General features: G+C 36.5%; 2 protein-coding genes across 3 annotated transcripts in view; one reads left to right on the plus strand and one right to left on the minus strand.

Moving 5' to 3' along the window:
• Positions 1-78: 78 nt before the first annotated feature.
• LOC140933137 (syntaxin-18-like) lies at positions 79-12,051 on the plus strand. The gene is made up of 10 exons (XM_073382651.1): positions 79-303; positions 429-496; positions 1,815-1,930; positions 3,213-3,290; positions 5,659-5,725; positions 7,053-7,230; positions 8,173-8,231; positions 9,276-9,345; positions 9,502-9,582; positions 10,188-12,051. Exons 1-10 carry the CDS (start codon positions 163-165, stop codon positions 10,278-10,280), a joined length of 951 nt encoding a protein of 316 aa, XP_073238752.1. The 5' UTR covers positions 79-162; the 3' UTR covers positions 10,281-12,051.
• Positions 12,052-13,786: 1,735 nt separating this feature from the next.
• LOC140933138 (uncharacterized) overlaps positions 13,787-21,501 on the minus strand; it is a 16,886-nt gene continuing 9,171 nt past the window's right edge. Inside the window, exons 5-8 of one of the 2 annotated variants that reach the window (XM_073382653.1) lie at positions 20,225-20,398; positions 17,777-17,890; positions 16,587-16,698; positions 13,787-15,714 (exon numbers count right to left, since the gene is read on the minus strand). In XM_073382653.1, coding sequence (XP_073238754.1) covers positions 14,297-15,714; positions 16,587-16,698; positions 17,777-17,890; positions 20,225-20,398 — 1,818 coding nt within the window. In that variant the 3' untranslated portion in view covers positions 13,787-14,296. The remainder of the gene's footprint in view (positions 15,715-16,586; positions 16,699-17,776; positions 17,891-20,224; positions 20,399-21,501) is intronic. The other variant, XM_073382652.1, reaches the window with a different exon arrangement.

The following is a 21,501-nucleotide window of genomic DNA, read 5'->3' on the forward strand; positions in this document are numbered from 1 at the left end:
CTTATATCCCAGAACCCCTTGCCGTAGCGTATAGAGTAGCAAGACGTGGTTACAAAGGAAACGCCTGGTCGATTTTTTCCCAGTCGAAACGAATGGTTCATTTGAGAGTTTTATCAAAGATTTACTCAATTTTTAGTGCAATTTGCCGAGATTTAAGGTGAAATGGATAGAACAGCGCTTTTCAAAGCTACTGTGAAGACTATTCGAACTAAAAATAAGGCGCTAGGTGTCAAAGAAACAAGCAGAGACATTCTGAGTCCCAGCAGGAGACGAACTGAGTTTGGAAGTAAAGCAAAAGATGTGGTAGGATGAGATTTAATTATTGTGTAGGATTTTCAGCTGTATATTTTCTCCATCTGTATTTAGAAAGGTTTCAAAGTAATCATTTTAACCGTTAGATTGCTGATATTTTCATTTGTCATTTACAGCTCATGAACATCACCAAACTGAGAGATTTCCTTCTAGAACATCAGAAAGACTACATAAGTCCATTCAGGTAATTTTTGTACATAATTAATGCTTTCTATTTATGTTGCTCGTTTCATACATTTGTTAAGTGAAATGATGTCATTAATTAAGGTATTAGATCTGCTATAAACCATTGCATTTAAAAAAATTGTTTCTCAAATAATAACGAATTTTGAAAAATGAAAATTACACAGTCCTATCAAGCGAGACCTGAGCTTTCAGAAAATTGATATCTAAGAGGTCAATTTTCGCACCTAAGGTGTTATTTCCTTTATATATCGCCGGCTCAAGAATTCAAGAAGTCCTTATTTCTGGCTTTCTCTCGATATCTAGGAATAAAAAAATGGAACTAACTTATAATTAGATCGTTCATTTACCGTTAAATTCCTGGCAGTAGTAAGTTAATTTTTCCTGAGATATAGAGGTTGAATTTTTTTTTAATACCCTATAACTTCAGACCACCGCCAAAGTTCCAAAATATTCCAGCAATTGCGGGGAATTTGGTACATTTTTCCTTAACATTATTTGAATAAACCTGGCAAGTTTCAGTGTGGTATTATAAATCCTCATATTTTTACATCAATTTGTTTTCAGTGCGGTCCAACGCAGCCGCAATATTGCCCTTAATTCGCCCTTAATTCTTGTCGCGCTTTGCTGTTTTCTTTGTCACGATCTTGAATTCTTACGAGCAATTCAAATTACCGCTGTTCTTTATGTTCGTTGTGACAGTGACGCAATTGTAGCACAGAAAGTGACGAGAGAATGCGAAAATCTTTGTTTGAACTCGTTACATGACGTGCTCTTATTATGGCATTATAAACAATGTTTTAGCTTTAGTAACGTGCTAATTTGCATAATAGGTCACTTAACTAGAGCCTTATCTGTCATCGACCTTGCAAGGATCATATATCTAATGTGTTTCTAGGAGGCTTTTTACGGCCATAGAAATGACTTACAAATATCAAAACAATATTGTACTGTATTTTTGGAAGCAGAATATAAGAGAATTTTGCTATAATTTGCCCTAGCTTTCTTGAAACTCATAATGCGTTATCGCGTGCCAGGTTGTGAAAATTGCAACATTTCTGTCAACAACCGTGAGTATCGCGTTGGATTTCAGGCCTGTGATTATTAATATTTCCAAAATAGTGCTCAGAGATACTAACGTTGGCCCTCATTTTCTTGGCTTCTCTTTAGCGAAAATGCTTCATTTTTGGAATTTGAGTTCAGGTTAAGAGTACTTTTCAAATAAGCAATTTTATAGGCATGATCATATTTTGACTTTATAGCAGTTATAATACCTTAAGAATGTATTGGTAATGGATTTAACACTTTTTGCAACTCAGTCATTTGAGTTTGGAGGTGTCCAGTATGACAGATGAAGAGAGGGATCAGATAGACACAGATGCTGAAACCTACATGAGAACCTGTTCAGTTGCTATAGAGGCACTCAAGTCTGAAGGTATGATTACAAAAGTAAATACTCAGAGAGACACTGCATTTACATGTACAGTATGTTGCCCAGTATCCGGACGGTACCAGTATCTGGACACTTGAAACAAAAACTCAATTTTTGAGGCGCCCTTTTCAGTTCTCGGTAAATGAAGTATTTTCGAATTTCAGAGCTCTTACGATTAACAAAGGAAAGTTATTGCAATCTTAAACTGAAGTGTCCGGATACTGGGCAACATACTGTACATGACACTTCTTTTTGTTACTCTATTTTTAAGCTAAATTACCTGAGCATACACTGTACATGACTGTACAGCCACAACCTGTGACCGTGTTGGTTGCCATGGCAAGAAGAACAAAATTTTGGGACAAAAATTGAATTAAATGTCACCAATTGACTATTAAGCGATGTGTGTTTGGTGGTGTACATGTACCTGTAAATGTACAAGTTGATGATTTTAATAGTTTGTTTTTGTGGTCTTTCCAATGTTCATTTGAAATCTTGAAAAATTTGCCCTAGGTATTACTGTCTTGTAGTACATCTTCTTTAAAATATATTTTCTCTTTCACCCTGCGGGCTGTCCAGGTATTAAGCCTTGAGATGTTGCGTGTGCATCGAAATTTGATTTTAGTAGTTGGATAGCCATTTTGATTAATTTGTTTTAAAACAATCAACATTTTATATCTGGTGACTATTGTGGGGCAAGGTGGTAAAGTGTCCTCTCCAAAAAGGAATTGAGTGGCCAGGGAACTTTTTCTCTGGGAGCAAAAAATTATTTAATTAATTGTTGTGATGTTAGCATAAGACAGGAGCACCCAACGTCATGTTTTGAAAAAATATCTGTTCAGAAGACGATTTGAGTTCTAGAATTTTCAGAACATTTGTTGTAAAATTTCTTGCTCACCTGCCTCTCCTAGGATTTTCGAACATCTAAAAACTGGTATAATTGACCATTTTTAATGGATTTTTACCCTAAAAAGGTGACCTAGAATTTTAGGGAGCCTTTATTCTGGCTGAAATTTTCAAAAAAGGTAAGTTTTGATCCCTATATATTTCGGATCACTAGACTTTCAGCTAGGAAATCCGAACAGATGAACAATTTTTAGGGGATAAAAATATGCCTATATCTACTGTTGAAATATTAAACTACATTCAACAATGCTATGTTTAAGTGGTTTTGAACCATATTCTTGTTGGGTGCCCCTGATAAGATTATGTTGGACTTTAACCATAGAGAAACTGCTGCAACTAAGTAGAATAAATTAAAGCAACAATGTGTTATTTTTGATAGCACTGCAGTATAAGAGAAGTGATCAAGTGATGACTCACAGAGATGCTGTGCTTGGAATGCTCGGACAGTATTTAAAAGGCAAGCTTTTAACATCTTTTTATAAAATATTTTGAAAAGTCCATCCGAATAACTAGGTTTGAATGTTTAGTACAATGTGTTAATAAACTGATAGATAAAATTGGCTCGGTTTTACTTACGGGACAAAAGAAGTGGAGACTTATTAAAGTTGATGAATGATTACAAGATGGAGGTACATGTATTACACAGGGGTTTCAATAAAAATTGAAGTAGGCAGCAGGTTTGAATAAAGTAACTGACTGTATCAACAAGGGGTCGTTAGTCACCTTTTTTTAGGGGGATGGGGGATGAAGGGGTCTGGGTGCATTTTGCCCCAGAAAATTTTGAAACTTCAATGCCCTAAAATGCGATTTTGAGGGTTCTGGGGACTAAAATCGAGGACAGAAGAGTGTGGGTTTTTCATTCAAGAAAATGTAGCTCTCAATATTTATCAGTCACACAATCAATTCGTGCAAGCAACGAACAAATGAACTAAATTACGTACTTTTTTAAACCTATAAAGTAACTTGTGAAAAAATGACTGAAATGTAGCATTCTCATAACTAAAGCATAATGTAAAACCAGTGGGCCTTTGTATTATAAAAACGCATAATAATTATGTTTTCATTCAGTTTTTATGATATTTTTTTTGTTTACAACGTTATTCAAACTAGTTGCTTCTTCTTTCTAGAAAAAAGTAGCCGACTTCTATGAGCAAAGTAGCCAATGTGTTTTGTCTCCCGGCGGTGCTTATTGAAACCCCTGATTACATGTACCTCAACCTTGTAATCATTTTTCACTTATTCAATAACCCAGTAAGAAGTTGTAGAACAGTTTCCGTAAAGCGAGGTTTTTTGTCATGTGTCTTGACTACTGTTTGCTCAACTTCAGAAAGTGCAAAATTTTGCGGCTAGATAGGGCTGCCACCGGGGCAAGAAAATTTGACTGCATCACCCCCATATTAACGCAACTCCAATGGTTGCCAGTTGCTCGGTAACTTGTAGTCAGAGATGCTGTAATGTCATTTAAATGTTTGCACGGACTAGCCACAGCATATTTGTGCAGCAAATTCATTGTACCAGACACAGAAACAAGTTGGATCTACCGCTGTTCAGATCAGTTACCGGTCAGCAGTCATTTGTTTACAGAGCCACTCAGCTTTGGAATGAATAACACCTCAGACTCTAACAAATGTGAATAGTTTGATTAAGGGGGCTCTTAAGAGTTGCACTTGGAAGAATATTGTAGTTACATAGCACCTTATAAACTTAGATTCTTTATACTAGCCAGGATAGCTTTTGTATATTTATAATTTTTTACTGTAATTGTTATAGAATAACGGGGCTGTCAACCCTACCACGTCATCAAATATTGAAAATTGATGGGGAAGAGATGATAGATGACGTCACAATGCATGGCCATGGCACATGACGTCATTTTGTGAAAAAAAATGCGCGAAAAAGATGTTGTTGGAATTGTAACATTTGACCTAATTGGTTTACTTCCCACCAATCACATTAATTTATTGCTCATATTACAATGGCATATTGAAGTTTGTGAGGAAACGTTCAATGATAACAGTAACTATAGCTCAAATATTTGAAATCTCATTGTCAGAAAGTTGAAACTACAAGAAATGGCAAACTTCGATGATTATCCGGAAGATTTCAGACTCTAATCTGGAGACCGGGAGAAACGGTTCAAAATCTAGAGTCTCCCAGATTATTCAGGAGAGTTGACATCCCTGGTATAACCATTTTATGGGAGTGAAAAATAAATTTTAAAAAACAAATTTTGTAAATTCAAAATCTAGAGTCTCCCAGATTATTCAGGAGAGTTGACATCCCTGGTATAACCATTTTATGGGAGTGAAAAATAAATTTTAAAAAACAAATTTTGTAAATTATTTTATTTGTTTAGTTGCTAAGGTCTTGGTAGGTGTCAGAAAAAAGTATGGATTTATTCTAAATGACATAAATCAAGAGTGTACATGTATTCCAAAACTCTTTGGTTTCTTCAGCCTCCTGGTTATTCAAGTCAAAACTAATTATACAATGTACATAAGCTTCCTGTCGCAGTTAAACATTGTACCCTTACTTTTACCCCAGAGTTTTTTTTAATCTAGCCTCTCAAGAATTGAAACCAATTTCCTGTAGGACTTAAGTTATTCTGTTACAGGTCAGCGGGCATGAATAAAGGTCCAGCTGTGACTTGAACCTTATCACTATCCCAACAGCTTCAGTCCCACCTGAACCTATGCAAATTAGGCCCAGTGTCTAATTTACAAGGATTCTTCCACCCAGGCGTTTCTGGAGTAGGGATTCCACTTTATACTTCTGTTTGTCATTTGTAATAAAAAGTCTTTGTATTTTTTTCATCTTACCGGTAGTTGTTTGCAGACTGTACAGTGAACAGAGAGCAATCAGGGTAAAGAGAGTAGTGGACAAGAAACGAATGTAAGTTAGAAGCAGCTGACAGTATAGGCTCAGGGCACTTTCCATTTGTCAGAACTGGCTGGCCAAACCATGCCTTACTAGACAGTTTAAAAAAGGAAATAGGCTTTTTCAAAGAGTTTTTGATGAAAAAGTAATGTTATCCTTTTTGCTTACTATTCAGGATTTGATTAAAAAGGAAATTATCATTGCAACAGGAATGGTCTGGCTGGTCAGTTCTGACAAATGGGAAGCGCCCTCAGTTTCCAGCCTTAAGTGTATTGATGTGCCCACAGTATTCCCTGGAGTGGGGAGTAATGAGGGTGCATCAAGCCACCCAAGGCTGGAGACTGAGCCTGAATGACAGTACACTGTAATAATATACACTTAATGTCAGATCTCGAGGGAAACAGTTAGTTTTGTTTTCCTGAGGGTCCATCAGGACTTGAGGGAAAACAAAAGTAACTGCAGGTTTGCTGAGGGACCTGACATTAAGTGTTTTGTTATATTTCTAGACTTTAATTTGACCTCAAATACTTATAACAACACAAATTTAATTCTCAAAATCACTGAATGAAGGATTTACAAAGTACCTTCCTTATATTATCTGCATCATTTTCCTCCACTAGCTGCTGTTTTTCATCTGGGAACTTCTGGGATAACTTTAAAAATTGTTGCTTTTTAGCTTGAGGCTTTGTGTTTGTGTTGTTGTGTTCATTCATGAAAAAAAACTGGCAGGACCTGGCAGTGTTTTTCCTGCCTTTTGTCATGCCACTTTCCACCATGCTTTGATCACATGCTGTAAATATGGAGCCCGAGTGGGGTACATTGCTTAATGTATCACGATCGGGATACATTTAATTTTAGTCAAGGCCACGTGACCAAGAATCAACCAATGGCAGTCCGTGTTTAGTTGAGTGCAAGTCTAGGAATAATTATTATAAAGATTCCCTAAGGTACCAAGACCCCCTCTCAAACCCCAATATAGTCTCCTTCATCAATTCACACAGTACTTTGCCTATCTGCCAAGCTATAGGCCAGTCAAAGGCAGGTTGTAGATTTGATTGGTCTTGTGGCTCAGTTGGTAGGATTCATAGAGTGTCTTTAGCTTACTACTCAGCACTCACATTATAACATGGTTAACTGTTTTACTTTACATTTGACTCCATGCTTTTTTGTCTAGTGTTGGATGATACATAGAGTTCACCCTTTCTTTTCCTCAGATACTGTCCCTTGTGTACTTGTACTTGTACTTCTGAGGTAACCCCCAGTCAAATCCTAGATCCCCACAAGCCACCATCCTTGGGGTGATCACTGTCTTATAATGCCTTTTTCACCCTTTGATTGTTAGTTCCCGTCTTCAGCCTGATCAAAAGAGAGTCAAGCAAACAGCTAGCTCTTTGGATTCTGCCACATCAACTGCCAAAGAAGATGCTTCCAAAGAAGGTAAAACAACAACTCATCCAGAACTTGAAATGGCTCCATCTGTCAGTGAAGGTGAAGAACTGACGCCAGAGGAAGTACAGCTGGTAAGTTGATATATTTTACTGGACACAAATCATCATCATCAACAACAACAACAACAACAACAACAAGCTTTATATGGTATTGCAAAAGCTATTTTATAATTACATTATTTTGAAGAATAAGAACTAATGTTTAATTTTATAACAGGACAATGAAGCTACTTTCATTGTTAATAATTAATTTGTTGCAAAAACAAAGCAAGCTGAAATATATTTCATGAATAATATATATTGATAAAGTAATTAGAGGAGTTCATCATTTCATTGATCAAAATGTCTACGGGTAATTGGGTAATTTTTGGAATCAGAGTCTTAACTTTATTTTCAAAAAATATTCCTAATGAAAGAGTATTTAGAACAAGTTTTAAATCAAGTTGATACAGTACATGTCAGGGGCAGATCTAGAAAATTCAAACGGGATACTGAGACACTTAAATGCTATATAAATACCATTATTATTTTATAAATAAACTAAGAATTCTTTAACATAATACAAAATTTCACAGGAAAAGGGGAGGGGTGAGAGTAGTCCCTTTTATAGACTCCTAGGTCTGCTTACGCATAAGAATTATATTCAGTGTCGATTAGAAAAAAAATATCCTCTGGATCCCAGGGTAGCCGCTCCCCTGCTTTCCACATTCTATCGTCATGCAATGCTCCTCCCCAGTATGCATGTAACAAAGCAGCTTCATGATCTCTTAATTAATGTAAGCGGAAAGCTTGGTGCATGTATTTATAAGTAAGATTATATTAAACCAATTGTGGGTTGTAGGATAAGCCAATTTTGAAATATCTGCCAGGGATACATGTCCGCTTGGTCTACTTTAAACATAAACGTTTGCAGCTGAAGTATAGGTACATGTAAATGTATGGCTATGATTGTTTTCAATAAACATTTCATGCTCATAAAGGTGCTTTTTGAATTTTCTTATTTAAACTGACTAGTTTGAAATGGAAAATAAGAAGTTATTTGCTGAAATGAACAGTTTGGTGGATGAAGTAAGGTGGGTGTGTGACGCATTATAAGTATTACAGTATATTCCAGGGATGTATTCCAGGAGTCACATAAAATTTGCACCAAGGATAAAACTGAACCCCTACACCCCATAACATCTACAAGCCACATAAGTATAGAGTTTAGTATGATAGTATACATGTATGTACACTGTACATGTTCAGTTGTGCTATTTAACACTAAGGAAGTGGTCTATTTGTGCCCTTACACTACACAAACCCTTTGGACCTGCGTCTATAAGATGTTCAAACACGTTAAGAACCCTAATCTGAGACCTTCTTAAGCCATGTCCCTGTCAGTGTCTGTATTTTACTACTGTACATTTTTGTGCATGTCTTCATTGCCGTCATGGTTCAACCTATCATTTTATTGGTTGCCATTTTTATCTGTCCTTGTTTCAAGGCTATTCACTCTTTAAAATTTTGACCCCTATACAAGTATAGGGCCTCTAATCTGGCCCTCCAGCCACTCTTTAAAATTTTGACCCCTATACAAGTATAGGGCCTCTAATCTGGCCCTCCAGCCACTCTTTAAAATTTTGACCCCTAGCCTACAGGGCCTCTAATCTTGACCCTAAGGGTCACTTTTTGAAAGTTTGACACCTATAGGGCCCTTAATCTGGCCCTTTAGAGGGTCATGGACACTTACCACTGTACATGGGAAAACTGGAAGTTTCAATTGGAAAATCCAGTGGTTTATTGCATGCCATTCAGTTTGGGAAGCTACAGAAAAAATAGCGCCGGGCTGTCATTTGAGACCATCGATGCAGCATTTTCTTCCCTTTTCAGTCTGTTCAGCCGATTTGGATATTCTTCTTAGTGGGTCGTTCTCCCACTACATCAAAATATGTAATTTTTGTAGTTTTATGTTCATCAGCAAAATTTCCAACCGGGTGGTTTGTGTAAAATGTAAGCACCTTATGTCTTTTATTCGTTGCAATCTGTTGTATGCAGAGATTACAAATGAAAAGTTTAAAAATTGTAACTGCAGGCCTTAATTAAATTAATACTTTGTATTCTCTTTTGACATATAGGCAAATAGAAGGAAGAGTAGTAGAAATCTCCCAGCTGCAAGAAATATTTTCTGAAAAGGTTTTACACCAGGTGAGAGATCTTGCTTTGCAATGCCAAGTACCCATGCTGTTGAAAAACTTATTTGACGATTGAACATCGTAAAGAGAATAGAAACTTCAAATTCCAGTCCTCTCTTGTTTTTTTCTTACATTCTGTTTTTGACTTTTATTCCAAACTTTTTCAAAGTCCAACCAGATAGACAGGATATATGAAACAGCTGTTGGGACAACGGAAAATGTCAAAGGAGGAAATGAACAGATTAGAGAGGTATGGTTTTAACTAATACATAAAGTTATTGGATTTATCACACCTGGGGGGTACTCCCTATAATGGCCCATACGGGGAGGCCCCACCCAAAAGGGATACCTTTTTCAGGCTTCCAGTTTATGAAAGGGATTTAACTATAGTTGAAGTATATGAAAGGGTAGGGAATTCAAATTGGTTGTTTATGACTGTGAAAAAGACAAGAAAACTTTCTGGTTTAGTGATTTGACGGTGCATCTGTAGATCAGTTCAAAAAGGATGAAAAGCTCTAAACTAGCTATGTGAAAAGGGTACCATGTCAATAAAAGGTATACAAAAGGGGAACCTTTTCTCCCTGATCTCTATCAAAAAATAATGATATGTAAGAGAACAAGAGGTTGGACCTCAGGTGGATCCTCCCTGTATAAAATTTTTGGAGTACCCTTCCCACCCAGGCGTCACAACAAAACCCAGGGGAGGCAAAAAACAAGTAAAGGGTGGGGAGAGCTACTCAGTAAGGAGAGAGGGTAAGTTTCTCCTTTCTCCCTCTCTTCTGCCTCTAAGCTGGAAAGTTAAAGCTTTCAATTCTCAGCTGTTCATTAATCCTTTTATTTTTTAAAAATTTCTAGGCAATTAAGAACAATGCCAGCTTCAGAGTTTGGATTCTGTTCTTTCTGGTGATGTGTTCACTTTCTCTGCTATTCCTTGACTGGTACAGCTGAACTGATGAAAACAGATGAAATTGAATTTTATGAACTAAACAGTCACTTGCCAACTGGGAAATGGAAGACTGTGCATTCTCTTTCGAGGCTAAATAAATATTATCTCCTCGTTCTGCCATGAACCATTTTAATTATTTATATTATTACTTTGGGATATATATTTTACAATCCATTTTTCTGTTTATAGAGAAATAATATTCCCTTACTTTTGAAGGAAAATAAATCATCAATTTGATGATAAAGTCAGTTGTATTTGTGTAAATTCATGATAATTGTATTTTAAAACCTTTTAAGCCCCAACATCAACTTGCATCTTCTCCACACTGTTCTTCACACATTCCTTATGGTAATGCTGGAGAGGATTTGTTCGAATATCACAACAGTTCATCTTTGGTGATCATTTCATTAATTCTCATGACCGAAATCTTTGATCAGGAAATGTTATTGTTGGGAGAAATGGGATGTTGGTCACTATTTGGGCTTCAAAGGATAAAAGAGATATTTAAAAGTCATAAAAGAAGCAATGTAGAATGAATTTATTGAAACAATAACTCAAGAAGAAAAATATTATTTTAATATGTCAGCAAATCAAGTTTATGTTTTATACAAAATTTTATTGACAAAATTCTACAATATTTAAAATTCTACAAAAATAGGATGCTTACTGTACAAGTCACACGGATTATTATCAAGAATTAACTATGTAGTTTAATCTCAAGGATTTTCAGAATCATCACCTAAAACAGTGATTTCTAGAGTAAGGTATTAAAATTCTAATAAAATAATGAAGATTTTGTGATAAAAATAAACATTATTGAGGTCAGACTTACCATGTCTGACAAAAATTTTAAAGAAAACCACGTTTTACCTAGAGTCAAACACATTTTGGCAGCCACAAACTCTGCGCCACTTTTTGCTGCTGTTTGTTTTGAAGAGCCTATGAGCACCTATTCTGTAAACACAGATGTATCATACAAAGTATTTGCAGCTATCACTTCTTGCCACAGTCTTATGGTATACAGTAAACATCTGTGAACTAAGAACCTGCATTTTTCCAAGTTAATTAGCCTAAACAGGTTCGAACATAAAAATAATGTTAATTAGCACAAAGTAGGCCAGTAGTACCTGTAGGTACCAGTAGGTACCAGTAGGCTAATCCAAAGAGGATTCTGAATTTTGACTTATCTTATTTGCCAAAGTGTAAAGAACTTTTTTTTATAGAGTTTAGAAAATAAGAACCTGCTTCAAATTGTAAGCTTAACAGGTTCTTGTATAGAGGGGTTCTTAAAAACCAGGTTCATGGTCGCGGGTTTTTACTGTACTAGAGAGGAAATACCTCTGTACTACAGAGGTTAGTCTGTCCTCTTCTACTACAGCGTAAAGTTAATCCTACACTGTACCTGTTGATCATAAAATCTGTTAGAATATAAACTAAACATTGTTTTCCTTATCCATTTGAAAAGTAGTATTGTTAAAATAAGAACACTTTTCTTACTCTATTAGTTTGCTGAAAAAAATAAATTGTTGTATTAAACATTTATTTGACTTGAATTCCATTGTGTCCTTTAGACAACCAGTTCTCATCTTTTTTACAAGTCTGGGGCCGTTGTTTGCATGTCTCACATGTAAAATTTACTACTGGTAGTTACAAGATGACTTTCCTAGATGTCTCTACTCTGTAGAGGCTTGCACGTTTTTAAATAATAATTATTAATCATTATGGTAACTGCACAACAGGAGCGGATCCAGGTATTTTTGATGGGGGGGGGGGGGGGGGGTCCAAACTTTGGTTTGGAAAGGACTGTTGAACCGTTTTGTGGCAAATCTCTGGAATTTAGTTTAGTGGCAAAATGCAACACGTTTCATTGAAAAAAAGAAAAAAAAAAAAATATATATATATATAAATATTGGAGGTAGGAAAAAAACTACACTTTCATCCCGACAAGCCTGTTTCGTGATCTCTCACTCTTCAGGGGATTTTAAAATCCCCTGAAGAGTGAGAGATCACGAAACAGGCTTGTCGGGATGAAAGTGTAGTTTTTTTCCTACTTCCAATATTTATATTACGCTCTACTTTAACATATCGAGCACTCTACTACGGAAAAATCGAAACACAGACTTCCTATATATATATATATATATATATATATATATATCTATATATTAGCCAGTTAAAAAGTGATATACGATCCTGTCAATGTAAGAATTTGAGTCTTAAACAAGCATCAGGTCTGATATGGGGGTCTGGACCCCCTGGACCTTCCCCTGGATCCGCCACTGCACAGGACCATCTCATGTGTGCTTTCTCTTTTTTTCCTCTCCCTAACCTTAGTACAGTAGCAGCTGGGCCTCTTTGGAGGGGAGAGTGCCTGAACTCCTGCCCAGCCAGTAGGTAAGTGAACTAAGATAGGTTTTGCCCAACAAAGAAAGTTTACATGTCGTGGACAATGGGACTGAACCACTTAAATTGGTTCTGCACTAAAGTGCATGCATACTGGACTATCCTGTAGACACAGTATTAAAATATTTACATCTAAAGAGCAGAATATGCCTTTATAGAGACTAAGCTTACTACCTTGAAAAAAATAAAATTAATAAGCTCTTCTACCTGCAAAATAATATATTTCGAAAGTATTTCTTACATGCTAAATATTATAATAATAAAAAAGGGTTTCACGAAAGATTTTTGTACGATTGCATTTTGAATTCATAGACTATGACATCTAAAATTTGTTTTTGGCCAATCCAAAGTGGTACATTTGTAAACTTGTGCTTAACAATAGACTTGAAATGAGCAAGCAAGCAACTCTCATTTTGGCATTAACACCGTATTGGATACTAAGTACCATCAATAATTGTACATAATTGGACAATGCATCATCTCACAGGCTGTATTCACTTCAATTTTCCTTTTTTTCTCATGTACATGTATGGACAAAGACAATAATAAGAATAGAATTATTCTGTTCTTTTAAGAAACAAAACACTGTTTTTTTGAGAATTCTGTTCAAGTTGTAATTAAGATTGATTAACTTGTGTAATACGATTCTGTCTGTAATCATTCTTCAGGGGCACCCAACGAGAACAAAGTTCAAAAAACATAGCATTGTTGAACGTATTTTAGTATTTAAGTGGTAGATGAAGGCATATTTTTATCCCCTAAAAATTTTTCATCTGGTCAGATTTCCTAGCTGAAAGTCTAGTGATCCGAAAATCAAAGGGATCAAAAGTTACCTTTTCGAAAATTTCAGCCAGAAAAAAGGCTCCCGAAAATTCTAGGTGACCTTTTTAGGGTAAAAATCCGTTAAAAATGGGCAATTATGCCACTTTTTAGATGTTCGAAAATCCTAGGAGAGGCAGGCAAGCAAAAAATTTTACAACAAATGTTCCGAAAATTCTAGATCTCAAATCGTTTTCTGAACAGATATTTTCCAAAATTGACATTGGGTGCCCCTGATTCTTAGGTATAACAAACGCTGTATTTGAATGCATTTCTGTTTGATCTAAGTAAAGATTTCGGCTCAAATAAAAACATAATATTGCACTAAACCTGGTTGTATTACTGTGCTATTAACTTCTGAGTTAGGAAAGAAATCCTATCCACTCAACCTGAGTTAGTTCTAGGGTGTTCTTTCTTCAGATTCCAAGGAAAAGGAAGAAGAGAAAAGACTTCGTCTTCATTTGAAGGCCATATATTGGTTTAAAGATGGATCAACATTTTCTGGTACTCACAGAATTATAACCAAAAATGCCTTCAAAAATGATGCATAATTATGGTGAAACGTTTTAAGAAAAAAAGTGGTTGATTTGGTGTTGTGAGATTGACCGCAGGCCAGGTAGTAAAGTATGTTTAGATGTATGTGATTCAAAAGAATTGTAATGCATTAATTTGTATGGGCAAAATTGATACATGTTGAATCATTAAACTTTTAAAGTTTTAAATACAATTAGACATGTACACCCTATTGCCAAAACGTTTCAAATTCTTAGAACTAAACAGAGTAGGGAAACAGTTGCTAAAATTCTTGACAAAGTTCATGAATAATTCGCTGAGCCATCTGAAACTCAACTAGTGCCCAGCCATGACAGCCAGAGGACAGAAATGGAGCCATGAGATCTTCAATGAATGCCAACTGTGGCCACATGGAAGCAACTTCCCAAGGGTCCATTTGGAGCATCATCAAGACAAGCAGTGGCAACAGGTCCTCTGCATTCACAGCTGCTGCAAATGTATCCTTCCCACTTCGCATTCTCAGTTCTTGCACAGCATTGGTGATTTTCCGAAGCGAAGATGTCAAGCACTTTAACTTGGCAAGTGGACTTGTCACCTTGAAAATGTCTCTCATGTTCTGCAGGGCAGAGCCAAAGTGGTCTTCAAATGTTTCTCCCTCAACCATAAGATTTGACTTTTTGTCAATATCACTTTGGCTTTTAGAAAGTGTTCTTGTTAATGGTGGTTTTCTGAAGGCATTACTGTCCTCTTCTTCATCTGCTTCACCTGTTGTTTCCCAAATATTTATGAGCTGACCCATGGTTATTGACCGTTCTGGTGCACTACAACTTATGATAGCTTCAGCTGCACCGTTGGTCTTCTTTGGATGACCTACATCGAGTTTGTCACTTGGTTGTTCAGCATCTTTGGCAGTTACTGTTTTTGAGCGATCACGAATGGCACTGATGCATAAGCTTCGAAAAGAATCCACGTTAGTGGGAGGGAGTTCTTCAGCTTCAACACCAAACTCATCCAACTCAGTAAGCATGTCATAAGAGCCACTTAGACCATTATCTACGACATCCATAGAATCTAAAGTTCCATTCATGTAAGCTTGTGAAAAAGGCCGCAGATGTTCTAGATTAACAAATGCATGATGTGATCTTTGCTCAAACAACTCCAGCCACCACTCATCCTTCATCTGCAAATTCAACAACTTGATTGGTAGTCTTTTGAGCCTTTGAACATCTCGCTCTAAATTGTCCACATGCTCATGATGTGCCAGCTCATAGACACATGCCAGAAAGCTATGTTCTTTGTCGTAAAAGCACTGTTCATAGCAAAGCCTCAGTTTATTCTTAAAGTGAGTGTCCCTGTTGTTAAAGAACTCGGACAGAAAATCTGTTGCAGTGTTAAGCTGCTTGAAGATTGTATTTTGCAATAACTGTAGCTTATGTCGATGGTTCTGTACTACAAAGTCCTCCAGGCCATACATTTCACAATTACTAGCAGCAGGACATGACCTGCCAAAGGGGGAACAGGACGGGGTGAATTCAGAAGGTGATCCACATTTGCCAGTCTCAATAAACTCTTGACAAAAAGAGTGGATTGTCCTGCAAAACAGTTTGAAGTGGTTTCCAATTGGGTGTTCTTCGTTGTTAACCAGAGTGGCAATTCTTTCACCCAGTTTCTGCCATTCAGGCTTCCACACTCCTTGCAGAACTAGAAAATTAAAAATATGTTGACAGAAAATTAGTTTAAAAGTATGGTTTTTAAGGATGACATAACAATAATTGACTTTTATAGTTTACACTAAAAAAGGATACAATGGGATATTCAACAAATATTTCCAGCATTATTTCTTTTTTCTTTCTTGCACAATTATTCTTGGCTGCCACAAAAGTCAGTTCATTAATTCTCTGACGTTTTGTAAAAAAGTAAAATGCACGTTTTAAAAAGTAGTTGACTCTATCCTCTCCCTACAGCTGTCTCTCCCACCTTTTACTATTTGCATTTTATTCATTATTACAGTGCAAGAAAAACAACAGGACCTGAAATAGTTGACTTTTGTGTGGCATTGAAGATTCCTACCCTCCCCACTTCCACCCCGACCCCGTAGCTTCCAAAAATTGTTTGTACAGTTTCTGAGTTAAGAGTTGATTTTCGGTAATACTACTTTAATAATATATATTTTTTCATGGGATCATTGATCATTTAGGGCAGGTGCTGTAAAGGCAGTAGAAGTTGGGGAAGATGTTTCTGTGGTTACAGTATGGCAGCTGGGAAAGTTGCTTCAGTGTGAATAACCTCGGTATCAGGTACATGTATTTCTATAGGGTTAGAGGAGAGAAGATTTGAGAAGCCTACATGTAGGTGGGGAGGCGGCTCCCGTGAAAATACCTCAGTGGGGTTCCGTATGGTAAATTAACAGGAAATAAGATTACATGTATGTGTAGAATGTTTCCCCTCTTTGTAAGGCACAGGAGACCCAAGAGAAGCACAGGCTAGCCAATACAAGATTAAGGTTTGTATTATCTTTTGTCAAATGAACTTATATAACTCTCCTTTACTTTAAATTTTATGCGGCCTCTTACCATCTGTAGCCCTTGTTCCCAGGGCATTAGCATCATTGGCATCAGTGGAACCTTTCTCTATCAATTGTTTGATGGCAGACTCCAACATTTCTCTCACACTTAGCGCACAGTTCTAAAATACAGGAATAAAGCATAAAAAGTATATAATTTGATTCTTAAGTAGATTATTTGGGGATAGATCTTGTAGTTCAGTTTTATCCTCAGTCTAGTATTTATTTGCCTTTGTGTTTTTGTGTATGGTACATGTACTGTAACATATTAATATGAAAAAAAAATTCAAGTGAAACATTAAGAGATTAACCCCTCCACTCCTAATGTTTAACAAGAGACCTTCCTCCCCATGAGATGTGAAAAATAATTTACATCACTGGCCTATTTAGAACTGAGGGGGACTGGGTGTGAGTCTGTGTATTACGGGATTATCAACAGGAGACCACATGCACTTTACACTGTAGACAGAAAAAGCACACCAACATTTACAAAAGTTTGGTCGGGCCAATATTTAACAAGACACAGCCATTCAAAACTACAAAATATCATTTCTAACAATATACATAATATTTTTATTTAATGTGAAATGCCTGGACAGTGTGTCGGGTAATGCAAATTCTTTGTAAATTTTGAAGGTTTCTTTTTTTTTTAAAAAGCTTTATCTTGTTCTATATTAAATCCAATTAATAATCAAACTTGATGTTAAGGAAATTAATTTTGTAAAGCAGGATGTGTTCTTTCTGACTATAACATTGATAATCTTCATAATGCAAGGACTTGTAACCAACACCACGGTTACACGCCAACAAACCGCCATCGACCAACAAAACTTTTTTGGTGCGTTGTCACACGGACTTTGCACTGATTAGCTAGTTTGCATTGCCTATTGTATTTTCTGGCATTTGATTGACTCAGACCAGCTGTCCTATTTTTCTTAAATTGGACAGTTTGCCTATTTGTAAAGGAAAGCCCTATCTGAAACCATCCAAATTAATCCTTAATTGGACAGTTCGTAAAAATTTTAAAAAGGACAATAGCTTTTCTGACAATATCGGATTAACTAACAGATATATAATTATTATTAATAATTATTAACTGATCCTTGCTGCTAGTTCAAATTACACAATGAACAAAAGACTTTAAGTATTACTCCATGCCATTTTAAAGGAGCCAAGTTCACTGCCTCTGTCATTTCTTACCTTCTGCTCGAGCAATCTGTTGCGATTTGCTTTAAGACTGAAAAGCTGTTTTCTTTCCTCAAGGTACTGATGCAGCAAGTAATGACCAACCACGACTCCCCCAACATCCACAGTCTGTTGAGATAATTATCAATAAGTTATTTGGACAACAAGCAGATCTTCAAAAAATTTTAGGACTAAGGAAAAAAAGTTATACAGACAGCAGTTATTGAGTACCCAGGGGGGGTACTTGGGATTTCAAGTGACATGGATGATCGAAGGATTTTTTTGGGTTTGAAATTTTTGATTCCGGGATTTTTTTGGGTACGAAAATTTGGCAAGTATTTTTTTGGGAAGCTTGATTTGAGTAGGGAGTTTTTGGGGGTATTAAAAAAAATCGGTAGTGCCCTGGCTGCGAAGTTCTGCGAATAAAGTACAAATTAATGTCGCTGCTAAAAAGGTTCGCTTGATCTTTCCTCCAGCGACAGACCATGGACTCACTGATGCCATATTCTCTGGCGATTTCAGAGTTATTTTTAACAGCTTCTGCTTCGGTGACTATTTTAAGTTTAAGCGCGAGGTTGTATGACGTGCGACGAGCCTTGGGCATGATGACAACTTGACTTGAAGTAAATGATTGCAAACACGAGATTGTTTGATAGACGCTACGGATGTCTAGGCACTGGTGATGCCGCTTAACAACACAGTTAGTTTTAAATTCATTTTTTGGATCACATTAATTCATCTGAGTTATGACTCATTGCTTTTCAATTGAATAGTTAGTTACGGGTAATATTTATTAATTCGCGTGTGTTTCCTAAGAGGGAAGCTTTTTGCATAATAAATTACCATTGCATCTCTTGTATACGCACGTGTGTGTTATCGTCTAAGCCTCATTTATGACAATCGATGTGATTTTTTTCCGAAAATGTTAGGTTTTCCCGTAGTTAACAATTCAGTCTTGTAATAATGAATGGGTCTTGGCTTATAGCCAGGTGTTTCCAATTTATTTTTGGTTCTCGTTATGCCGAGTCTACACGTTCAAAGTTTGGGGTCTTGACTTATAGCCAAGATCGGCTTATAGTCGAATAAATACGGTACTCTGTTACCAACCACCTGCACATGAAGTCAGCTCTCTGACCCCTGGGTTAATTGCACTGTTAAATTCATTATATTTAATACATTTCTCTGCCATAGACACTGTTTAAAGATGATGGAGTTGTATTTATCATGAATGCTAAGATACATTTAAGAAAAATTAGTTTGTAAAGAGACGTATTTCATACCCATTTTACATTATTTCGGTCTTAATTCACTCTCAGGTTCAACGCCTGATCAACGCGTGGAGCTGAAACCAGTAATTGACCCATTGGTCACATTGGCAAGGAAAGAACCAATTTACTGTGGGTCTACCTTGGCGTAACAAAAATTCAAAGATTTCAGGAAAAAGCAAGGTTTTAATGTTAAAAAGCCGAACTGAAACACACTTCCAACGAACAGATCCCGTGACCTATAAAGCCGTAAAATTGTCTGCAAGGTGAAATGGCGTCTTTTAGAGTTTGTTTATGGTTTGTTGCTAGGTAACTCTGCTACCAAGAAGATTCAATAAATAAATACTCAACTTATGTTTCTGTTTTGCTTAAAGCAATCATGTGTGTTCCACACATGATGCAAATTCTGACAAAATTATAAACCTCGCTTTTGCAAGGGTGCTGTTACATCATGTGAGGAATCATATTATTTTATATAATATTTGCTTTTATCAAATAAAGTGTTAGAAAACAAACAGCTATCATTATGATAGATTTATAAGAAGCTTCTGGAGAACCTTAAGTGCCAAATAAACTTCAATGTCCTTACCCTTAGAGAGGTATAAGAATATATCTGGTGTAAAAAAAAATCAAGGGGGAGCAGAGAGCAGTGAGACGGGCCTTTTTTCAGTCAAACACGAGGCTCGCAAAAATCCTGTCTGGCAGCCCAGCAGGGATGCAGCCTCTGGCCAACTCACTTCAACTCTTACATGTAGCAACATTCAAGACCGGGACAAGAATGTCTTCTTGCTGGGCAAGTAACTGTTACAGTCAAACCAGGAAAACCATGAACACCAGAAATATTTCTGGAATGTTATTGTAGCTTATTGTGTTGCAAGGAAAAAGCCAATCAGGTGTGAGAAAAGTAAACCACAAGTAAGAATGCTAATTAGTTTGTGGTTTTGTGGCTTGCTCACATGTCCTGATCTTTGCTGTGATTGGTTTTCATACAATAAACATTCCTGAAATATTTCATGTGTTCATGGTTTCCACGGTCGCAATGTCAAGCTTACTTGCCCAATGGGAGATCCTTTGTTATACAGTGTAAAACAATGTAAGCAAAATGAGAGATCTACCTGACGGTCGAAAAGACAAGCTGAAATTCAAGTTTTTTTTCGAGCCATGCAAGCAAGGGACTTCAAAGTACAAAGTCACATACCTGTGGCAGTGCATCTACTATGAGCTCCCTGGCCATAATAAGAGCCTCAAGTTTAATCTGTTGATCATTTCTGTTCTGTCTTGCAACATTAAGCTGTTCTACAAGAGCTGCACCTCTGGGCTTCTTTGCTAACATTTCTTTCGCAGTCTGCACTTGATCTTGTAACTTGTCAATCTTTAAAACAAATGAAATCCTACGATTTAGGGTTTGGAAAAGTACTATTTTGCACAATTGATTCCAAATCACATTCAATCACACACATGCAATCCACACAAAATTTAAACTTTTAATAAGAAATGTGTAGTGTGTGGTTCCAGAAAATATCCTTACCCCCACCATGGAAGGAATTTCACAACCCAACCCCCCCCCCCCCAACTTCATGGATTTTCCATTTTTTATAAGAAACTTAAGACCCCCACCTACCCTTCCGTTCTTTACCCTTCTTTAAATCCCTGCATATCTAATTGAACAAAATCGAACCATAAGTCAATCAAACCGAATTGAAAACCAATCATTTGATTTGGTTCGGTAATCAAACGTGATTGAAGATCTATTTTGCTGTGAGTTCGATTATCAAACCAATCAAACAAAATCAATAATGCAATCTGATTAGATTTCCTTTGGAATCCATTTCTTGATAAGTAAATCACACACAAGTAATCATAATTGATCTTTATTGAATGGGATTAATAGAAACATGTCCAAATATCAAGCTGAATGTCAATGTTCAATTAAACATATGTACAAGAGAACAAAACTACAGTTTAATACTGAAATGCATAATTGTTTACATTTTTATAATAGTGGGGAGGAAATGGCTTCTGTAATTTCACCTTCACTTTAGAAATTCCCCCCGACCATGTGCCTATTATGGGGTGTTATGCTGAGGTGACAATCGTCCTATCAAATCACTAACAAATGATTCCGGGGGTTTAGGGGGACGGTTCACGTTACAAAATTTCCACAAAAATACACTTGTTTAATAATAGGGTACTTTGTTTTTGATTGAGTACGACCGTCGACCGCTCGTTAATCAAACATCCGATTTGTTCGACTGACCAAATTTTACTGTGAGTTTGATTACCAAACCCAATCAAACGATTGGTGTTCAGTTACATTGGTTTGATTGTATATGCTGGGTGTAAATGATAAAGATAAAGTTATGTCTGTCAATTTACTTTGATGAGTAAGCTTGCAATTTGTTAAAAAAAAAAGGTGGGTAGCCATCTCCATCGCTGTAATGTTGATGGAAGAGGCCATTTGCACTAAGAGGTCAC

The sequence above is a fragment of the Porites lutea genome, chromosome 4 (genome assembly GCF_958299795.1).
Source record: "Porites lutea chromosome 4, jaPorLute2.1, whole genome shotgun sequence".
NCBI lineage: Eukaryota > Metazoa > Cnidaria > Anthozoa > Scleractinia > Poritidae > Porites > Porites lutea.